Source organism: Ornithorhynchus anatinus, chromosome 3, assembly GCF_004115215.2.
Source record: "Ornithorhynchus anatinus isolate Pmale09 chromosome 3, mOrnAna1.pri.v4, whole genome shotgun sequence".
NCBI lineage: Eukaryota > Metazoa > Chordata > Mammalia > Monotremata > Ornithorhynchidae > Ornithorhynchus > Ornithorhynchus anatinus.
In genome coordinates, this window is record NC_041730.1 from 1444724 (window position 1) to 1465497 (window position 20774).

The 20774-nt window shown below is 55.8% G+C and overlaps 1 protein-coding gene across 2 annotated transcripts in view; it reads right to left on the reverse strand.

The window, feature by feature from the left end:
• Positions 1-15881, reverse strand: part of KCNQ1 (potassium voltage-gated channel subfamily Q member 1) — a 124066-nt gene extending 108185 nt beyond the window's left edge. For both annotated transcript variants that reach the window (XM_029059162.1, XM_029059161.1), the window contains exon 1: positions 15619-15881. In XM_029059162.1, the coding sequence (XP_028914995.1) occupies positions 15619-15869 (251 nt within the window). In that variant the 5' untranslated portion in view covers positions 15870-15881. The remainder of the gene's footprint in view (positions 1-15618) is intronic.
• Between the last annotated feature and the right edge of the window lie 4893 nt (positions 15882-20774).

Below are 20774 nucleotides of genomic sequence, written 5' to 3' on the forward strand. Positions count from 1 at the left end.
CCACGTCCTTCCCGTGTCCGGAGCCCCTCTCCCGCTCGGTTCGGCAACCCGACTCCCTGCTGTGTCCTCCAAAACCTCTTCTTTCCCCCTGCCCCTGCCCAGCCGGGCCGCAGGAGAGGTCTTGGCGGGGCCGAGGGCGGGCGACCAGCTGTGAGAGGATCTGGCCCTGCCCAGGGTCCGAACGGGCACCCGAAGGTGGGCTTGGACTTGCTCAGAGAGACCACCCACCCTGGTGACACCCCGTTGCCCCCCACCCCATTTCTTGATTTCAGCTCCCTCATGGCCGGATGCAGTGTGCTCACATTCTCGACTGTGACCTCGTTGTGTGTCTGTTTTTGTGGTTCTGAACTCTCCCGAGCGCTCAGTACAGTGCTCTGCACGCAGTCAGCGCTCAATAAATACGATCGGCTGACACTTTTGCCTCTCCCTAGCACTCGGCGCTCTCTAGGCACTTAGTACGTAGCATTAGTAATAAAGTTGGTATTTGTTAAGCGCTCACTAGGTGCCGAGCACCGTTCTAAGCGCTGGGGGAGATACGGGGTCATCGGGTCGTCCCACGTGAGGCTCACAGTTCATCCCCATTTGACAGATGAGGTGACCGAGGCAAAGAGAAGTGAAGTGACTCGCCCACGGTCACACAGCTGACAAGTGGCAGAGCCGGGAATCGAACCCATGACCTCTGACTCCCAAGCCCAGGCGCTTTCCACTGAGCCGCGCTGCTTCCCGCTACCCAAGGTAATCGGTCAGTCAGTCGCATGTATTGAGCACTTACGGTCTGCGGAGCACCGTAATAATAATAATGATAACGACGGTATTTGTTAAGCGTTTACTATGGGCCAAGCACTGTTCTAAGTGCTGGGGTAGATACGAGGTAATCGGGTTGCCCCAAGTGGGGCTCACAGGCTTCATCCCCATTTTAATAATAACAATAATAATCATCATGATGTTGGTATTTGCTAAGCGCTTACTACGTGCAGAGCACTGTTCTAAGCGCTGGGGGAGATAACAAGGTAATTAGGTTGTCCCACATGAGGCTCACAGTCTTAATCCCCATTTTACAGATGAGGGAACTGAGGCACCGAGAAGTGAAGTGACCTGCCCAAAGTCACCCAGCTGACAAGTGGCGGGGTCGGGATTAGAACCCACGACCTCTGACTCCCCAGCCCGGGCTCTTTCCGCCTGGGAGAGGACAATAAACAGACACATTCCCTGCCCACAATGATCTTACGGTCTAATAATAATGTTGGTATCTGTTAAGCGCTTACTCTGTGCCGAGCACCGTTCTAAGCGCCGGGATAGGAACAGGGGAATCAGGTTGTCCCACTTGGGGCTCACAATCTTAATCCCCATTTTACAGATGAGGTCACTGAGGCACCGAGAAGTGAAGTGACTTGCTCACGGTCACGCAGCTGACAAGTGAAGTGACTCGCCCACGGTCACCCAGCTGACGAGCGGCAGAGCCGGGATTCGAACCCGTGACCTCTGACTCCCAAGCCCCGGCTCCTTCCACCGAGCCACGCTGTAAACAAGCTGGCCAGCCCCACCGTGGAGGAAGAAATAACTTCCAAGATGCTCTGAAGTGCCTCAGTTCTCTCCTCTGTAAAGTGGGGATTGAGCCCCCGAGCAGTCTCGTTGCCTCATACCTACCCCAGCGCTTAGTACAGTGTTTCATTCATTCGTTCCATCGTATTTATTGAGCGCTTACTGCGTGCAGAGCACTGTATTAAGCGCTTGGGCGGGTCCAATACAACAATAAACAGACACATTCCCTGCCCACAGTGACAGTGAGGCTTAGTGGAAAGAGCCAGGGCTTGGGAGTCAGAGGACGTGGGTTCAAATCCCGACCCGGCCATGTGTCTGCGGTGTGACCTTGGGCAAGTCACTTCACTTCTCTGGGCCTCAGTTACCTCACCTGTAAAAGTGGGGATTAAAAAATGTGAGCCCCACGTGGGACAATCTGATTTCCCTGTATCTACCACAGCGCTTAGAACAGTGCTCAGCACATAGTAAGTGCTCAACAGATATCATAAGAATAACGATAATAATAACGAGCTTACATCTTCCTGATCGGCTAGAGCAGCGTGGCCTAGAGCCCGGGCTTGGGAGACAGAGGATGTGGGTTCTAATCCCGGTTCTGCCACACTCATTCATTCACTCATATTTGTTATATGCAGAACACGGTACCGGGCACTTGGGAGAATAAATATAACAATAAATAATAATGTTGGTATTTGTTAAGCGCTTACTATGTGCAGAGCACCGTCCTAAGCGCTGGGGGAGATCCAGGGTCGTCAGGTGGTCCCTCGTGAGGCTCACAGTTAATCTCCATTTTACAGATGAGGGAACGGAGGCCCAGAGAAGTGAAGTGACCTGCCCACAGTCACCCAGCTGACAAGCGGCGGAGCTGGGATTCGAACCCATGGCCTCTTACTACAGAGACGTTCCCTTGCCACAACGAGCTGACAGTCTAAAGAGGGAAACGGACATTAATATCAATGAATGTGTCTGCTGTGTGACCTTGGACAAGTCACTTCAGTTCTCTGTGCCTCTGGTCCCTCGTCTGTAAAATGGGGTTAGAGACTGTGAACAACCCGATTAACAACCCCACTGCTTAGAACGGTGCTTGGCACATAGTGAGTGAGCATGGCATAGTGGAGAGGGCACAGGAGCCAGAAGGTCGTGGGTTCTAATCCCAGCTCCACCACTTGTCTGCTGCGTGACCTTGAGCGAGTCACTTCACTTCTCTGGGCCTCAGTGATCTCGGCTGTCCAATGGGGATTGAGACTGTGAGCCCCATGCGAGGGACTGGATGCACCTGGATCTGCTCCTATCTTTCCCAGTGTTTAGTACAGTGCCTTAACGATTATTATCAGCGCTCCGCCGCTAGTCAGCTGTGTGACCTCGGGCGAGTCACTTAACTTCTCTGTGCCTCAGTTACCTCATCTGTCAAATGGGGATTAAAACTGTGAGCCCCACGTGGGACAAGCTGATCATCTTGTATCCCCCAGCGCTCAGAACAGTGCTTTGCACATAATAAGCGCTTAACAAATACCACGATTTATTTTTTATTTATTTATTAGTGCCTGGCACGTAGTCATTCGTTCAATCGTATTTATTTACAGTGCCCCGCACGTAGTAAGCGTTCAATAAATACTAGTGAATGAATGTACTAAGTGCTTGGGAACGTGTAATTCGGCAACAGATAGAGACAATCCCTGCCCAACAACGGGCTCACGGTCTAAAAGTAGTAAGCGCTTGAGAAATACCACAATTATTGTAATTATAATTAAGTGCTTAACGAACACGTTCATTCAGTCAGTCATATTGATTGAGCAAGTACTGTGTGCAAAGCACTGTACTAAGCACTTGGGAGAGTCCAGTAGAACCACAGACGGACCCATTCCTGCCCGCGACGAGCTCACAGTCTAGAAATTATTATCATTCCTTCATTCAGTGGTATTTATTGAGCACCTACTATGTGTATCATTATTATTACCATGAGTATTATTGGTCTTATGAAAAGGGCAGAGGATCCAGCTCCGGGTCCACTAAGCAGCTGAGTGCTAAGAGAAGCAGCGTGGCTCAGTGGAAAGAGCCCGGGCTTGGGAGTCAGCGGCCACGGGTTCGAAACCCGACTCTGCCACTCGTCAGCTGTGTGACTGTGGGCGAGTCACTTCACTTCTCTGGGCCCCAGTTCCCTCATCTGTCAAATGGGGATGAAGGCCGAGAGCCTCACGGGGGACAACCCGATGACCCTGTATCTCCCCCGGCGCTCAGAACAGTGCTCTGTACATAGTAAGCGCTTAACAAATACCAACATTATTATTATTAAGCAGCCCTTCCTCCCCTCCCCCTGCCCTCCTCCCATCCCCCTCGTCGGCCCCACCATTCCCCGTCGGGGTCAGAGGGCAGGGAGACGGCTCCTTTCCCACCCGGCAGCTGGGGAGGACGAAAGAGGCCGAGGGAACCCCGGGTGTCATTCGTTCATCGACTCATTCATTCGATCCCATTTATTGAGCGCCTCCTGGAACCCTGGGTGTCATTCGGTCATCCCATCGTATTTAATGAGCGCTTACTGCGAGCAGGGGTGGCGCCGCACCAGAGTCCCCCCGTGCTCTCCCGGCCTCTCCCCGGCCAGGGAGACGACCCTTCTGATGCCCCCCGCCCACCCCCATCCTCCGTCCCTCCACCGGCCCCAGCACAGTGCGTGCGTGTATGTGTGCGCGCCCCTTGCCCCCCAGCAGACTGGCAGGCCACAGAGGGCAGAGGCAGGGTCCCCCTCGCCACCCACCGACCCGCCGCACTCGGCCGCGACGTCTTTCCCGCATCCAGAGGCGGAGGCCAAGAACCCGGGGCCGGGGCGGGCCCAGAAAGATCATCCAGTGCAGTCCCTTCGACGGGGACTTTCCACAGGACGCCCCCATCCCGCCCCGCCGTCCCCCCGGATCCTCCCAGCCCTCCCGGGCCCAGGAATTGGGGTTCCCGGCGGGCGGCCTCGGCTCCGGGCGGGGAGGCGGCTGTGAAGTGACCCCTCTTCAATATCTGACGGCCGCCAATCCTCCCCTCTTTCCGTGGAGGAGCTGCTTCCCTGGGCCCTTCTAATAATGCTGGGATTTGTTAAGCGCTTACTTTGTGCAGAGCACTGTTCTAAGCGCTGGGGGAGACACAGGGGCATCGGGTTGTCCCACGTGGGGCTCACAGTCTTCATCCCCTTTTTACAGACGAGGTGACTGAGGCACAGAGAAGTGACCCGCCCACAGTCACACAGCTGCCGAGCGGCAGAGGCGGGATTCGAACCCATGACCTCTGACTCCCAAGCCCGGGCTCTTTCCACTGAGCCACGCTGCTTCTGGTCAGAGAGGCAGTCGTATTCATTGAGCGCTTGCTGTAGGCAGAGCGCTGAGCTAAGCGTTTGGGAGAGGACAAGAGAACGGACGCATTAATAGTAGCGACGGTATTTGGTAAGCGCTTCCTATGTGGCAAGCACCGTTCTAAGCACCGAGTAATAATAATAATAATAACAATGGTATTTTTAGGTGCTCACTATGTGCCAAGCACTGATTTAAGCGCTGGCTTAATATAGAGAAGCAGCGTTGCTTAGTGGAAAGAGCATGGGCTTGGGAATCAGAGGATGTGGGTTCTAATAATAATAACGTTGGTATTTGTTAAGCGCTTACTACGTGCCGAGCACCGTTCTGAGCGCTGGGGTAGATTCAGGGTCATCAGGTGGTCCCACGTGAGGCTCACCGTTTTCATCCCCATTTTACGGATGAGGTAACTGAGGCACAGGGACGGTAAGTGACTCGCCCACGGTCACGCAGCTGACAAGCGGCAGAGCCGGGATTGGAACTCGTGACCTTTGACTCCCAAGCCCGTGCTCTTTCCAATGAGCCACGCTGCTTCTCTGTCACACGTGATCACACAGATCACACGTGACGGGCGTGCACACGCTGAGTGCAAGCGCATGCCCCTCTACTAAGCGCAGAACGCTCAGGCGACGGGGGAATTTCCGTGTCCTCAGAACGGTGCTCTGCCCATAGTAAGCGCTTAACAAATACCAACATTATTATTATTATTATTATTATTAGGCCAGAGGCAGGACGTGGGCGAGAGGTCGGGGGCGACAGAGATGAATGGAGGGACGGGGAGAAGGTGGGCATTAGAGGAGCGGAGCGTGCGGGCCGGGTTCGAGGAGGAGAGCGGCCGGGCGAGGTAGGAGGGGACCAGGGGAAGGACGGCTTTAAAGCCAGCGGTGAGAAGTAAATAAAGGGAGCGAACGGAAGGGCGAAGAAAGGGAGCAAATCCAAGTTCAAAGGTGACCGCAGATCAAGGAAGGGAGTAATAATAATGAGAAGAACGATGGTATTTCTTGAGCGCTTACTATGTGCCAAGCACCGTTCTAAGCGCCGGGGGAGAGACAGGGTCATCAGATTGTCTCACGCGGGCTCGCAGTTTGAATCCCCATTTTACAGATGAGGTCACGGAGGCACAGAGAAGTGAAGTGACCGGCCCAAAGTCACCCAGCCGGCAAGTGGCCTAATCAGGTGGGCTGAGGGGCTGCGACCTGGGTCATTTAGGGGCTTGGAAGCTGCCCGGCCTAGTGGGTAGAGCCCGGGCCCGGGAGTCAGGAGGACTTGGGTTCGAATCCCGGCTCTGCGCCTCGTCTGTTGTGTGACCTCGGGCCGGTCGCTTCACTTCTCTGGGCCTCGGTTCCCTCCTCTGTCAAATGGGAATTAATAATAATATAATCGCGGTATTCGTTAAGCGCTTACTATGGGCCAAGCACCGTTCTAAGCGCCGAGGTGGATGCACGGTAATCAGGTTGGCCCCCGTGGGGCTCGCGGTCTTCATCCCATTTTCCACATGAGGGAACTGAGGCCCAGGGAAGTGAAGAAGTGGCTTGCCCAAGGTCACACAGCAGACAAGCGGCGGAGCCGGGTTTCGAACCCACGGCCTCTGACTCCCCAGCCTCTGCTCTTTCCACTGAGCGACGCTCATTTTCAATTGTGAGCCCCACATGGGACGGGGACTGTGTCCAACTCGATTTGCTTGTATCCCCCAGTGCTTAGTACAGTGCCTGGCACGTAGTAAGCGCTTAACAAATACCATCATCATTACTATTATCATTATTGTAGTGCTTACCACATAGCAAATGCCCCAATTTTGCATTCATTATTATTATTATTTTTATTATTGCAATTATTATTGTGCTTCATTGCAGAAGTCCAGGAGAGGGGAATCTGTGTTCACACGGAATCCCACCCCTCAAATACCCCACCCTAAGACGTTTCCACCCCAACCCAGTTCCCTGGCCTAATCTCTAAATCCACCCACCCACCCATATTCCCGCCTCTCCACCCCAGAAACACACACCCGGCTTCCCCTCGAGCACATTATATTAATAACGTTGGTATCTGTTAAGCGCTTACTAAGTGCAGAGCACTGTTCTAAGCGCTGGGGTAGACACAAGGGAATCAGGATGTCCCACGTGGGGCTCCCAGTCTTCATCCCCATTTTCCAGACGAGGTAACCGAGGCCCAGAGAAGTGAAGTGACTCGCCCCCAGTCACCCAGCTGACAGGTGGCAGAGCTGGGATTCGAACCCAAGACATCTGACTCCAAAGCCCGTGCTCTTTCCACTGAGCCACGCTGCTTCTCTATTATATAGATATATAATATATGCGTATTATAAGTATTATCAAGTGCTTAACAAATGCAATCATCATAACGATAATAATAGCATTCGTTAAGCACTTGATGATAATAATAATAACTGTGAAGTCCGTACTACGCGAAAAGCACCGTACCAAGAGGTGGGATGGATACAGGCAGATCTGGTTGGACACTGTCGCCCTCGGGCCTCGCGGTCTTCATCCCCCTTTTAGAGACGAGGTAACTGAGGCACGGAAAAGGGAAGCGACTTGCCCAAGGCCACACGGCCGACAAGCCGGGATTAGAACTCATGACCTCCCAGGTCCGGGCTCTATCCGCTACACCGCGTCAAGCACGGTTCTAAGCTCTGGGCTAGATACAAGGAAATCGGGTCACACATGGGGCTCGCCGTCCAAATAGGAGGGCGAATGATAATAATGTCGGTATTCGTTAAGCGCTTCCTATGTGCCGAGCACTGTTCTAAGCGCTGGGTAGACATAGGGGAAGCAGGTTGTCCCACGTGGGGCTCACAGTCTTCATCCCCATTTGACAGATGAGGGAACTGAGGCACAGAGAAGTGAAGTGACTCGCCCACAGTCACACAGCCGACAAGTGGCAGAGCTGGGATTCGAATGATAATATGATAGCATTATTATTATTATTATTATTATTGTTAGGACTCTGAAGGGTTAGAAAGAGGGAGAAATGGGGAAGCAGGGGAGAGGGAAGAGAGAGAAAGTGGGGGAGAGAGAGGGAGGGCACTCAGTAGGAGCCTACTCCGGCAGTCTGCACCCAGGGGGTGCCCAGTACAGAGCCGTCCACCCAAGTGAGCATTCAGTAAATTGAGGATGACGCCGTGAACGCTCAGCGTAGCGCCCCGCGCGCAGCGAATGCCCCGCAGGGCCTTCGGCCAGCGGCCAGCGCAGCCTTCTACACACACAGTAGACGCCCTGCCCGGCGTTCTGCCCCCAGTAGGGGTCCAGTCCGGCCCTCTGCCCTCGGTGGGTGTCCGACACGGCGGCATTCCGCGCCCAGTAGGATCTCACCTCGTTACCCTCCTCCTCGAACCCAGCCCTCACGCTCCGCCCCTCTGATGTCCGCCTTCCCACTGGGCCTCCAGCTCGTCCATCTGGCCGCCGACCACCCGGCCCACGTCCCGCCTCTGGCCCGGGTCGCCCTCCCTCCTCGGATCCCACCGACGACGACTCTCCCCCCCCCCCTTTCAAAGCCTTACTGAACGCCCACCTCCTCCAGGAGGCCTTCCCGGACTGCGCCCTCCTTTCCTCCGCTCCCCCTCCCTGCTGCGTCGCCCGGACTCGCTCCCTTTCCTCATCCCCCCCCCTCCCAGCCCAGCACCGCTTATGTCATCTCTTTCTATTTTTTTAATGGGATTTTACGGGATTTTTATGGTGTTTAATAATAACGTCGGTATTTGTTCAGCGCTTACTACGTCCAGAGCACCGTTCCAAGCGCTGGGGGAGAGACAGGGTCATCAGGTGGTCCCACCTGAGGCTCACCGTCTTCATCCCCATTTGGCAGATGAGGGAACTGACGCACAGGGAAGCGAAGCGACGTGCCCACAGACGCACAGCTGACAAGTGGCGGAGTCGGGATTCGAACCCGTGACCTCCGACTCCCAAGCCCGGGCTCTTTCCGCCGAGCCACGCTGCTTACTATGCGCCAGGCACCGTTCCGAGCCCCGGAGTAGCCGCAAGCCGATCGGGTCGGAGCCGGTCCCTGACCCACGTGGGGCTCGCGGTCTTCATCCCCATTTTCCGGATGAGGAAACTGAGGCCCAGGGAAGTGAAGGGACTTGCCTAAGGTCACACGGCAGACGGGCGGCGGAGCCGGGATTAGAACCCACGACCTTCTGACTCCCAGGCCCGGGTTCTACCCACTAGGCCTCGCTGCTTCTCGCGTCTGTCTCCGCCTCAAGACTGTCAGTTCGTAGTGGGCAGGGAATGTGTCTGTTCTATTAATAATAATAATAATAATAATAGTGTTGGTGTTCTAAGCGCTGGGGGCGACACGGGGTCGTCGGGTCGTCCCACGTGAGGCTCACAATCCTCATCCCCATTTTCCAGATGAGGCCACTGAGGCCCAGAGAAGCGAAGTGACTCGCCCGCGGTCACGCAGCCGACACGTGGCGGGGCTGGGATGAATATTGCTCTATTTTCCTCTCCCAAGCGCTTCGTTCAGTGCTTCGCCCGCGGTAAGCGCTCAGTAAATGCTATCGACTGATCGACCGACGGGAGGGGGCCCGTCCACCCGACGCGCGGAAATCTGGCGGCCGCAAGCGCGCGTGGCCTTGGGCGAGACGGGCGGCTCACGCGTCTTCGACCGGCAGGGAACCAAGGCCTCGTTGACCGTAAATGGCCGACCGACCGGCGGAGAGGTCAGGCCCGGGGAGGAGGCGGTGACCACAGCTCCCTTACCTGCCGGTTTCTCCCTCACCTGACCCCGGCCTTGCCAATCTCCCACTAGAACCCGGACCTCACACTTCGCTCCTCTAATGTCCACCTAACTCACTGGGCGTCTATCACGCCGCCGACCCCCTCGCCCACGTCCTGCCTCTGGCCCACTCCCCACCCTCAGAGCCTAGAGCTGTGTCTACCCCAGCGCTTAGAACAGGGCTCTGCGCATAGGAAGCGCTTACCAAATAATAGCGTTGGTATCTGTTAAGCGCTTACCATGTGCAGAGCCCTGTTCTAAGCGCTGGGGGAGATACAGGGGAATCAGCTTGTCCCACGTGAGGCTCCCAGTCTTCATCCCCATTTTCCAGGTGAGGGAACTGAGGCCCAGAGAAGTGAAGTGACTTGGCCACGGGCACACAGCTAAGTGGCGGAGCCGGGATTAGAACCCGCGACTTCTGACTCCCAAGACCGGGCTCTTGCCACTAAGCCACGTCGCTTCACTTGACACTTGTCTGCCGGGTGACCTTGGGCCGGTCACTTCACTTCTCTGGGCCTCAGTTCCCTCATCTGCCAAATGGGGATGGAGACCGTGAGCCGCACGTGGGGCAGGGACTGGGTCCGACCCGATTCGCCTGTGTCCACCCCGGTGCCGGGCACATAGTAAGCGCTTAACAAATACCATTATTATTAGTATTATCTGCTTTCATCCCTCCCGGCGCTTAGTACAGTGCCTGGCACATAGTTACGCGCTGACAGAGAAGCAGCGTGGCTCAGTGGAAAGAGCCCGGGCTTGGGAGTCGGAAGTCGCGGGTTCGAATCCCGGCTCCGCCACTTGTCAGCTGGGTGACTTTGGGCAAGCCGCTTCACCTCTCTGGGCCTCGGTTATCTCGTCTGGAAAATGAGGATGAAGACCGTGAGGCCCACGAGGGACAACCTGATCGCCTTGTATCCCCCCCCCAGCGCTTAGAACAGTGCTTCGCACATAGTAAGCGCTTAACAAATGCCAACATTCATTATCAATAAATGCTGTAATTACTATTACACACACACTCTCGCCCGTGCATCGTCGGGCGCACGATGGCACCCTCACCAGCTGTCAGGAAGATCTCCGCGCCCACCCAGCCCGGGACCCCTGGGAGGCCCTGGGGTGCAAACGCTTAGTACAGTGCTCTGCACACAGTAAGCGCTCAATAAATACGATTGAATGAATAAATGACTGTGGAAGAGGGGGCTGGGGGAGGGAGTAGACCCCCCCCCCCCGGGAGTGGGGGACGCCTGATTTCTGATTCTCCCGCGCCACAACCTCTGACCCCTGAGCCCCGGTGTGCAAGTGGGTGAATTTTTGCAGGTGTGTGTGTGTGTGTTGTTGCGTTTTGGCGGGCGGGACAGCTCGGGTGGGCATGTGCCAGTTTGTGAAGATAATAATGTTGGTATTTGTTAAGCGCTTACTCTGTGCAGAGCACTGTTCTAAGCGCCGGGGGAGACACAGGGGAATCGGGTGGTCCCACGTGAGGCTCCCAGTCTTCATCTCCATTTTACAGATGAGGCAACTGAGGCCCGGAGAAGTGAAGCGACTCGCCCACAGTCACCCAGTGTGGGCAGGGCCGGGATTCGAACCCACGACCTCTGACTCCCAAGCCCGGGCTCTTTCCACGGAGCCACGGTCCGGGTGTGTTTTGGGGGGGGGGGGGCGACGACGGAAAAAGGCCTCTGCGTGTTATGTCTGGGGGTCACTGTGTCCCCCGAGTGTGTGTTTGTGTGACTGGGGGTCACTGTGCCTCCCTCTGCGTCTCCTTGTGTGCATTCGTGTGTCTGCGGGTAACCGTGTCTCCGTGGGTACGTTTGTGTGTCTGCGGGTCACTGGGGCCCCCTGTGCGCGTTTGTGTCTCCTTATGTGTATTTGTGTATCTGTGGGTCAGTGTGTCCCCGAGTGCGGGTCTGTGTCTCCCTGTGTGCAGCTGTGTGTCTGCGGGTAAGTGGGTCTCTGTATGCGTGTCTGTGTCTCCGTGTGTGCATTTGTGTGTCTGCGGGTCACTGTGTCTCCGTACGTGTGTTAGAGAAGCAGCGTGGCTCAGTGGAAAGAGCCCGGGCTTGGGAGTCAGAGGTCATGGGTTCGAATCCCGGCTCGGCCATTTGTCAGCTGTGTGACTGTGGGCGAGTCACTTCCCTTCTCTGGGCCTCAGTGACCTCATCTGTCAAATGGGGATTAACCGTGAACCTCACGTGGGACGACCCGATGACCCTGTATCTCCCCCAGCGCTTAGAACGGTGCCCGGCACAGAGTGAGCGCTTAACAAATACCAACATTATTAGAGAAGCAGCATGGCTCAGCGGAAAGAGCCCGAGCTTGGGAGTCAGAGGTCATGGGTTCCAATCCCGACTCCACCGCTTGTCAGCCGTGTGACTGGGGGCAGGTCACTTCACTTCTCCGGGCCTCAGTTACCTCTGGAAAATGGGGATGAAGACTGGGAGCCTCACGTGGGACAACTTGATTCCCCTGTGTCTACCCCAGCGCTTAGAACGGTGCTCTGCACATAGTAAGCGCTTAACAAATACCAACATTATTTGTGTGTCCGCGGGTCACTGTGTCTCCGTATGCGTGTTTGTGTGGCTGCGGATCCCTGTGTCTCTGCAGGCGTGTTTGTGTCTCCGTGTGTATGTTTGTGTTTCTGCGGATCACCGTGCCCCCTTATGTGCGTTTGTGTTTTCTTGGGTGCGTTTGTGTGCCTGAGGGTAACTCTGTCTCCTTATGTGTGTTTGTGTCCCCGCGTGTGTATTTGTGTGTCTTCCAGCCACTGTGTCTCCATGTGTATGTTTCTGCGTCTGCGGATCACTGTGTCCCCTTAAGCGTGTTTGTGTCTCCTCGTGTGTATTTGTGTGTCTGCGAGTAATTGCCCTGTGTATTTGTGTGTCTGGGGGTAACTGTGTCCCCGCGTACGTGTTTGTGACTCCGGGTGTGTAGTTGTGTGTCTTCCAGTGACTGTGTCTCCATGTGTATGGTTGTGTATCTGCGGGTCCCTGTGTCCCCGTTTGCCTGCTTGTTTTTTCTTGCGTGTACTTGTGTGTCTGCGATTCACCGTGTCACCGTATGCGTGCTTGTGTCTCCTCGTGTGTAACTGTGTGTCTGCGGGTCACCGTGTCTCCACATGCGTGTTTGCGACTGCTTGTATTTGTGCGTCTGCGGGTAACTGTGTCTCTGTGCGTATGTTAGTCTGGGGGTCCCTGTGTCCCCGTATACATGTTCGTGTCTTCTTTTGTGTCTTTTTGTGTCTGCAGTTAATTGTGTCTCCGTGCGTAGGTTTGCGTGTCTGCGGGAAATTGTGTCTTCTGCGTATGTTTGTATGTCCGTGGGTCCCCGTGTCCCCGTATGCGCGTTTGAGTTTTTTTTGTGTGTGTGAATTTGTATGTCTGCGGGTCACTGTGTCTCCATAGGCGTGTCTGTGTCTCCTTGCGCGTGTTTGGCTGCGGGTCCCCGTGTCCCCGTATGCGTGTTTGTGTTCTCTTACGCCTATCTGTGAGTCTGCGGGTCCCTGCGTCTCCCTGTGTATGTGGTGTGTCTGCGGGTAATTGTGTCTTCGGGTGCGTCTCTATGTGTCTTCCGGTGACCGTGTCTCCGTGGGTATGTTTGAGTGTCTGCGGGTCCCCGTGTCCACCAGGCGTGTTTGTGTTTTCTTGTGTGTGTTTGTCTTCTTGGGTGTATTTGTGTGTCTGCGGGTCCCCGTGTCTCCGTTTGCGTGTCTGCGGGCGACCCCGCCTCCACGCGCGGGTCTGTGTGTCCCAGTGTGTCCCTCCCAGGGCCTACCAAAACCGCAGCGTGACTTTGCGAGTGCGAATGCGTGCGAGGGATTTTGTGTGTGGGTGCGGGACCCTGGGCCTGCGTGGGTGAACCGGTGAGGACGCCCCGGGGGTTGGGGGGGACACGATTAGGTCACCGCGTCTCTGTGTGCGCCTTTGTGAGTGTGCATCGGTGTGTGCGTGTGCGTTGGTTTGTGTCCGCGCGGGACTCCGGGCCTACGTGGGCGACCGCCCAAGCCGCTTGTCTGCCGTGTGACTCTTGGGCCGGGCGCTTCGCCTCTCTGGGCCTCAGTTCCCTCATCTGGAAAGTGATAATGACGCGCCAGGCGCTGGTCTAAGCGCTGGGGGCGGGGATACGAGGTCATCGGGTCGTCAACCCGTGGGGCTCACGGTCTTCAGCCCCATTTGACAGATGAGGGAACTGAGGCCCAGAGAAGTGAAGTGACTTGCCCAAGGTCACCCAGCAGACAAGCGTGGGCCAACCCGATCGCCTCGTATCCGCCCCCCCCCCGACCCCGGCGCTTAGCACATAGTAAGCGCTTAACAGATCGTTTCGACCGCGAGTCCGTCGTCGGGCGGGGACGGTCTCCATCTGTTGCCGAATTGTCCATAACAGGCGCTTAGTCCAGTGCTCTGCGCATAGTAGGCGCTCAGGAAATACGACGGAAGGAATGAATGTGCGGGTGGGTGGGTCTGCGTGGGAGCCCTCGGGTCTGGGGGCGACCCTGGCTTTCCTCCCCTCCACCCCCAGATTGTCTCTCTTTACTGCTGAATTCTACTTTGCGGGCGCTTAGTACAGCGTTCTGCACCCAGCGGGCGCGCGATAAATACGACCGAATGAAGCGGCGGAGCTCGGTGGGTAGAGCCCGGACCTGAGAGTCAGAAAGACCCGGGTTCCAATCCCGCCTCCGCCACTTGTCCGCCGTGTGACCGTGGGCAAGTCGCTTCGCTTCTCCGTGCCTCAGTTCCCTCGTCTGTCAAATGGGGATGAAGACCGTGAGCTCCACGGGGGCAACCCGATGACCTTGGATCGCTCCCCAGCGCTTAGAACAGTGCTTGGCACGTAGTAAGCGCTTAACGGATGCCGTCGCTATCATTACGGAGCGCTTACTGTGGACTAGACGCTTATCAGAGTATCAGAGAAGCGGCGTGGCCTAGGGGACAGAGCCCGGGCTCGGGAGTCAGAGGACGCGGATTCTAATCCCGGCTCCGCCGCTTATCTGCTGCGTGACCTTGGGCAAGTCACTTCACTTCTCGGTGCCTCAGTTCCCTCCTCCGGAAAAGGGGGATTGAGACCGTGAGCCCCACGTGGGGCAACCTGATGACCTTGTATCTACCTCAGCGCTCAGAACAGCGTTTGACACCTAGTAAGCGCTTAACAAATACCATCATTCTTATTATCGTTACTCTTATTCTCTGGGCCTCAGTTACCTCCTCTGTAAAATGGGGATCAAAGCCGGGGGCCCCACGTGGGACCACCTGGTTACCCTGTATCTCCCCCAGCGCTTCGAACAACGCTCGGCACATAGGAAACGCTTAACAGATACCGTCGTCATCATCATCACTAGCGTCATTCTTAGTCTCTGTGCCTCAGTGACCTCATCTGCAAAATGGGGATTAAAGCCGTGAGCCCCAAGTGGGACATCCCAATTACCCTGTATCTCCCGCAGCGCTTAGGACAGCGCTCGGCACCTAGGGAGCGCTTAACAGATACCATCGTCATTATCATTACAGTTCCCTCATCCGTCAAATGGCGATGAAAACCGTGAATCCCAAGTGGGACAATCCGATGACCCGGTATCTCCCCCAGCGCTTAGGACAGCGCTCGGCACCCAGTAAGCGCTTAACAAATACCATCCTCCTTATTCTTCTTCTCTTAACGAACACCATCCTCCTTATTCATCTTCTCTGGGCCTCAGTGCCCTCATCCGTCAAATGGGGGTTCAAACGGCCAGCCCCCGGTGGGACGACCCGGCGACTCTTGTACCTCCCCCAGCGCTTAGGACAGTGCTCGGCACCTAGCAAGCGCTTAACCCCTACCATCGTCCTTATTCTTCTGCTCTGGGCCTCAGTGCCCTCATCCGTCAAATGGGGATTCAAACGGCGAGCCCCCAGTGGGCCGACCCGATGACCCCGGTAGCTCCCCCAGCGCTCAGGCCAGTGCTCGGCGCCTAGTCCCACCGTCCATCGTCATCCGCAGGGCTACCGTGGCGGGGGGGGGGTGGGGGGGTGGGGGTCGGGGGGCCACAGAGACTTACACGGCGAAGTGATAGACGAAGCACTTCCAGCCGGTGGGCCTCTCGAGGAAGTTGTAGACGCGCCCCTGGACGTGGGTGCGGGCGAGGAGGGGTCTCCGTCCACTGTAGATGGACACGCGGGGGTCGAGGCTGAGGCGGGGCCGGGCGGGCTCGGGGTTGGGGGGTCCCGGGGCCCCGGGCTCCGACTCCTGGGGGCCCGGGGGCCCCTCGGCCAGCTCCAGGGAGGAGGAGGACGGCGGGCCCGGCTTCATGGTCACCGGCCGGTCCTGCTCTGTCGCCTCTGGGCCCGGGGGGGAGGGAGGAGCCGGAGGAGGAGGAGGAAGGGGAGGAGGGAAGGGAGGGAGGAGGATGATCATATTAATAATAATAACGATGGGAGTAGTTACGCGCTCACTCTGGGGCCGGCACTGTTCTAAGCGCTGGGGGGGGACTCAAGGTCATCGGGCGGGCTCACCGTCTTCATCCCCGTTTGACGGATGAGGGCACTGAGGCACAGAGTCAGGCGACTTGCCCCAAGTCACCCGGCTGACGAGTGGCGGAGTTGGGATTAGAACCCATGACCTCTGACTCCCGAGTCTGGGCTCTTTCCAGTAAGGGAGGAGGAGGAGGAAGAGGAAGGAGGAAGGGAGGGAGGAGGAGGATAATAATAATAATGATGGGATTTGTTAAGCGCTCACTCTGGGGCCGGCACTGTTCTAAGCGCTGGGGGGGACACAAGGTCATCGGCTGGGCTCACGGTCTTCATCCCCGTTTGACGGATGAGGGCACTGAGGCACAGAGTCAGGCGACTTGCCCCAAGTCACCCGGCTGACGAGTGGCGGAGTTGGGATTAGAACCCATGACCTCTGACTCCCGAGTCTGGGCTCTTTCCAGTAAGGGAGGAGGAGGAGGAAGAGGAAGGAGGAAGGGAGGGAGGAGGAGGATAATAATAATAATGATGGGATTTGTTAAGCGCTCACTCTGGGGTCGGCACTGTTCTAAGCGCTGGGGGGGACACAAGGTCATCGGGTGGGCTTCATCCCCGTTTGACAGATGAGGGCACTGAGGCACAGAGTCAGGCGACTTGCCCCAAGTCACCCAGCTGACGAGTGGCAGAGCGGGGATTAGAACCCATGACCTCTGACTCCCAAGTCAGGGCTCTTTCCACTAAGGGAGGAGGAGGAGGAGGATGATAATAATAATAATAATAATGGTATTTGTTAAGTGCTTACTCTGTGGCAAGCGCTGTTCTAAGCGCTGGGGGAGATACGAGGTCATCAGGTTGTCCCACGTGGGGCTTAGGGTCTTCATCCCCATTTTACAGAGGAGGTCACTGAGGCCCAGAGAAGTGAAGTGACTTGCCCAAAGTCACCCAGCTGACAAGTGGCGGAGCGGGGATTAGAACCCATCACCTCTGACTCCCAGGCCCGGGTTCTTTCCACTAAGGGAGGAGGAGGAGGAAAGAATGGAAATTGTCCATTCCACCGGCGATCCCTCCCTCTCGGGGTGTGGAGAGGGGAAGAGAGATCCTCTGAGCCTTCCTCGGGAGTGGGGGGAGGGTAGAATAATAATAATGATAATAATATTTAATAATAATAATTCAATTTTGAGCCAGAAGGGTCAGAAGAGCTGGACACCGTCATGCTGAAAGCACTAGTGAAAGGTAATTAATAATAATCATCAGGGTATAAGCGCTTGTTCTGTTTTGTTGTCCGTCTGCCCCGTTTAGACCGTGAGCCCGTTGTTGGGCAGGGATGGTCTCTCTCTGTTGCCCAATTGTACTTTCCCAAGCGCTTAGTACAGTGCTCTGCACACAGTAAGCGCTCAATAAATACGATTGAATGAATGAATGAATATACGCCAGGCACTCTACTAAGCGCTGGGGTGGATACAAGCAAATCGGGATGGACTCTGTCCCTGTCCCACGTGGGGCTCACAGTCTTCATCCCCGTTTTACAGATGAGAGAACTGAGGCCCAGAGAAGTGAAGTGACTTGCCCGAGGTCACCCAGCTGACAGGCGGCGGAGCCGGGATTAGAACCCACGACCTCTGGCTCTCAAGCCCGGCCTCTGGCTGCTTCGACACCCCCTCCCAGTCAATCAATCAGTCCTATTTACTGAGCACTTATTGAGTGCAGAGCACTATACTAACCTCTTGGGAGAGGACGATAAAGCAGCGTGGCTCTGTGGAGAGAGCCAGGGCTTTGGAGTCAGAGGTCATGGGTTCGAATCGCGGCTCCGCCACTTGTCAGCTGGGTGACTTTGAGCAAGTCACTTCACTTCTCGGTGCCTCACTTACCTCATCTGTAAAACGGGGATGAAGACCGGGAGCCCCACGTGGGACGACCTGATTCCCCCGTGTCTACCCCAGCGCTTAGAACGGTGCTCGGCACATAGTGAGCGCTTAACAGATACCAACGTCATTATAAAGAGTGGGTAGACGCCTTCCCGGCCCGTAAAGAGTTTACTGTTTAGCTTCCTCTCCCCTTCTCGACTATTCTTCCCCTCTAAAGCTCAAGGGCGGGGATCGTGTCCTCTGGGGGTGGGGGGGGGGTCTCGACCTCAGCAGGCCCCGTTCATGACCCTGCCCCTCCCTGGCCCGCTGGGCGACCTTGGGCTACTAGCTTAGCGTCTCTGGGCCCCGGCCCGGTCTCCCGCAAAGTGGAGGTGAGCGCTCCAAGGGAAAGAAGAGCGCTTACACCGAGGGCACGGTGCCCGGCCAGACGCCTCCTCCCGAAACCAGGGACGGGGCGATTTTCCTGGTTCTGGGGGGCGCGGGGCCCTCTGACAACCGAGGCTCGGATGGGCGGGGGCGGCGGGAGGAGAAACGCGACGGATCGGAGGGAGCGGGGCCACCGCGCACAATCTCCATCCCCATTTTACGGAGGAGGGAACCGAGGCCCAGAGAAGCGAAGCGACTCGCCCGAGGTCACCCAGCGGACAAGTGGTGGAGAGAAGCAGCCTGGCTCAGTGGAAAGAGCCCGGCTTGGGAGTCAGAGATCGAGGGTTCGAATCCCGGCTCTGCCACTTGGCAGCTGGGTGACTGTGGGCGAGTCACTTCACTTCTCTGGGCCTCATCTGTCGAATGGGGATTAACCGGGAGCCTCACGTGGGACAACCTGATGACCCTGTATCTAGCCAAGCGCTTAGAACGGTGCTCTGCACATAGTAAACGCTTAACAGATACCAACATCATTATTAGAACCCATGACCCGTGACACCCAGGCCTGTGCTCTAGCCACCGTCTTGTCTCGTCCGCCGACTGTATTGTGCTTCCCCGAACGTTCAGTACAGTGGCTCAGTGGAAGGAGTTCAGGTTTGGAAGTCAGAGGACGTGGGTTCTAACACCGGCTTTACCACTTGCCCGCTGTGTGACCTTGGGCAAGCCACTTAACTTCTCGGTGCCTCAGTTCCCTCATCTGTCAAATGGGGATTAAGACTGTGAGCCTCACGTGAGACAACCTGATTCCCCTGTGTCTACCCCAGCGCTCTGAACAGTGCTCAGCACATAGTAAGCGCTTAACAAATACCCACATTATTATTATTATTATTAGCCTAGTGCTTAGAACAGTGCTTGGCACATAGTAAACGCTTAACAAATACCATAATTTCAATTTTTATTATGATTACAGTGCTCCGCACAGAGCGAGCAGCGTGGCCTACTGGAAAGAGCCGGGGCCTGGGAGTCAGAAGGTCATGGGTTCTGATCCCGGCTCTGCCGTGTGACCTTGGGCAGGTCACTTCACTTCTCTGGGCCTCAGTGACCTCATCTGTAAATTGGGGATGAAGACTGGGAGCCCCATGTGGGATAGTGATGGCATTTGTTAAGCGCTTAACTGTGTGCCAAGCACTGTTCTAAGCGTCGAGCGCTGTTCTAAGCATTGAATAGGGACTGTGTCCAACCTGATGAGTTTATATCTGCCACAGGGCTTAGTACAGGGCTTAAGAGAAGCAGCGTGGCTCAGTGGAAAGAGCCCGGGCTAGGGAGTCAGAGGTCATGGGTTCGAATCCCGGCTCTGCCACTTGGCAGCTGTGTGACCGGGGGCAAGTCACTTTACTTCTCTCAGTTACCTCATCTGCAAAATGGGGATTTAGACTGTGAGCCTCACGTGGGACGACCTGATGACCCTGTATCTCCCCCAACGCTTCGAACAGTGCTCTGCACCTAGTAAGCGCTTAACAAATACCAACATTATTATTATGACAGTGCCCGGCACATAGTAAGCGCTTAGCAAGTACCATAAAAAAAAAGTCAGGGCTCATTTAGTACCATTGGGAAGCAGCGTGGCTCAGTGGAAAGAGCCTGGACTTGGGAGTCAGAGGTCAAGAGTTCGACTCCCGGCTCTGCCCCTTGTCAGCTGTGTGACTGTGGGCGAGTCACTTCACTTCTCGGGGCCTCAGTTCCCTCATCTGTCAAATGGGGATTAACCTTGAGCCTCACGTGGGACGACCTGATGACCCTGCGTCTCCTCCAGCGCTCTGCACATAGTAAGCGCTTAACAAATACCAACATTATTATTATTATTTATCCTAATTCCTAGGGCTGGAAGGGACGGTGGGTGTGGGATGTGGATAGATCCCTCCCAGGAATGGGCTCTTCTTCCAGGATTCCCATGGCCCAGAGCAAGGCAGGTGGGAAAAGCGGGAAAAACCCTTTTCCCCAAAAAAAACCGCGGGGCTCCGTGCCCGTTCTCAGAGCGCCCTCTACTGGCCACATCCATCCATTGTCATTCATTCATTCATTCATTCACTCATTCATTCATTCAATCGTATTTAATAATGTTGGTATTTGTTAAGCGCTTACTCTGTGCAGAGCACTGTTCTAAGCACTTGGGGAGATACAGGGTGATTAGGCTGTCCCACATGAGGCTCACAGTCTTCATCCCCATTTTACAGATGAGGTCACCGAGGCACAGAGAAGTTAAGTGACTTGCCCACAGTCACACAGCGGAGCGGGGATTCGAACCCATGACCTCTGACTCCCAAGCCCAGGCTCTTTCCACCGAGCCACGCTGGATTTATTGAGCGCTTACTACGTGCAGAGCACTGGACTAAGCGCTTGGAATGGACAATTCGGCAACGGATAGAGACAATGCCTGCCCATTGACGGGCTTACCTTCAGAGCCTTATTGAAGGCCCATCTCCTCCAGGAGCCCTTCCCAGACTAAGCGCCACTTT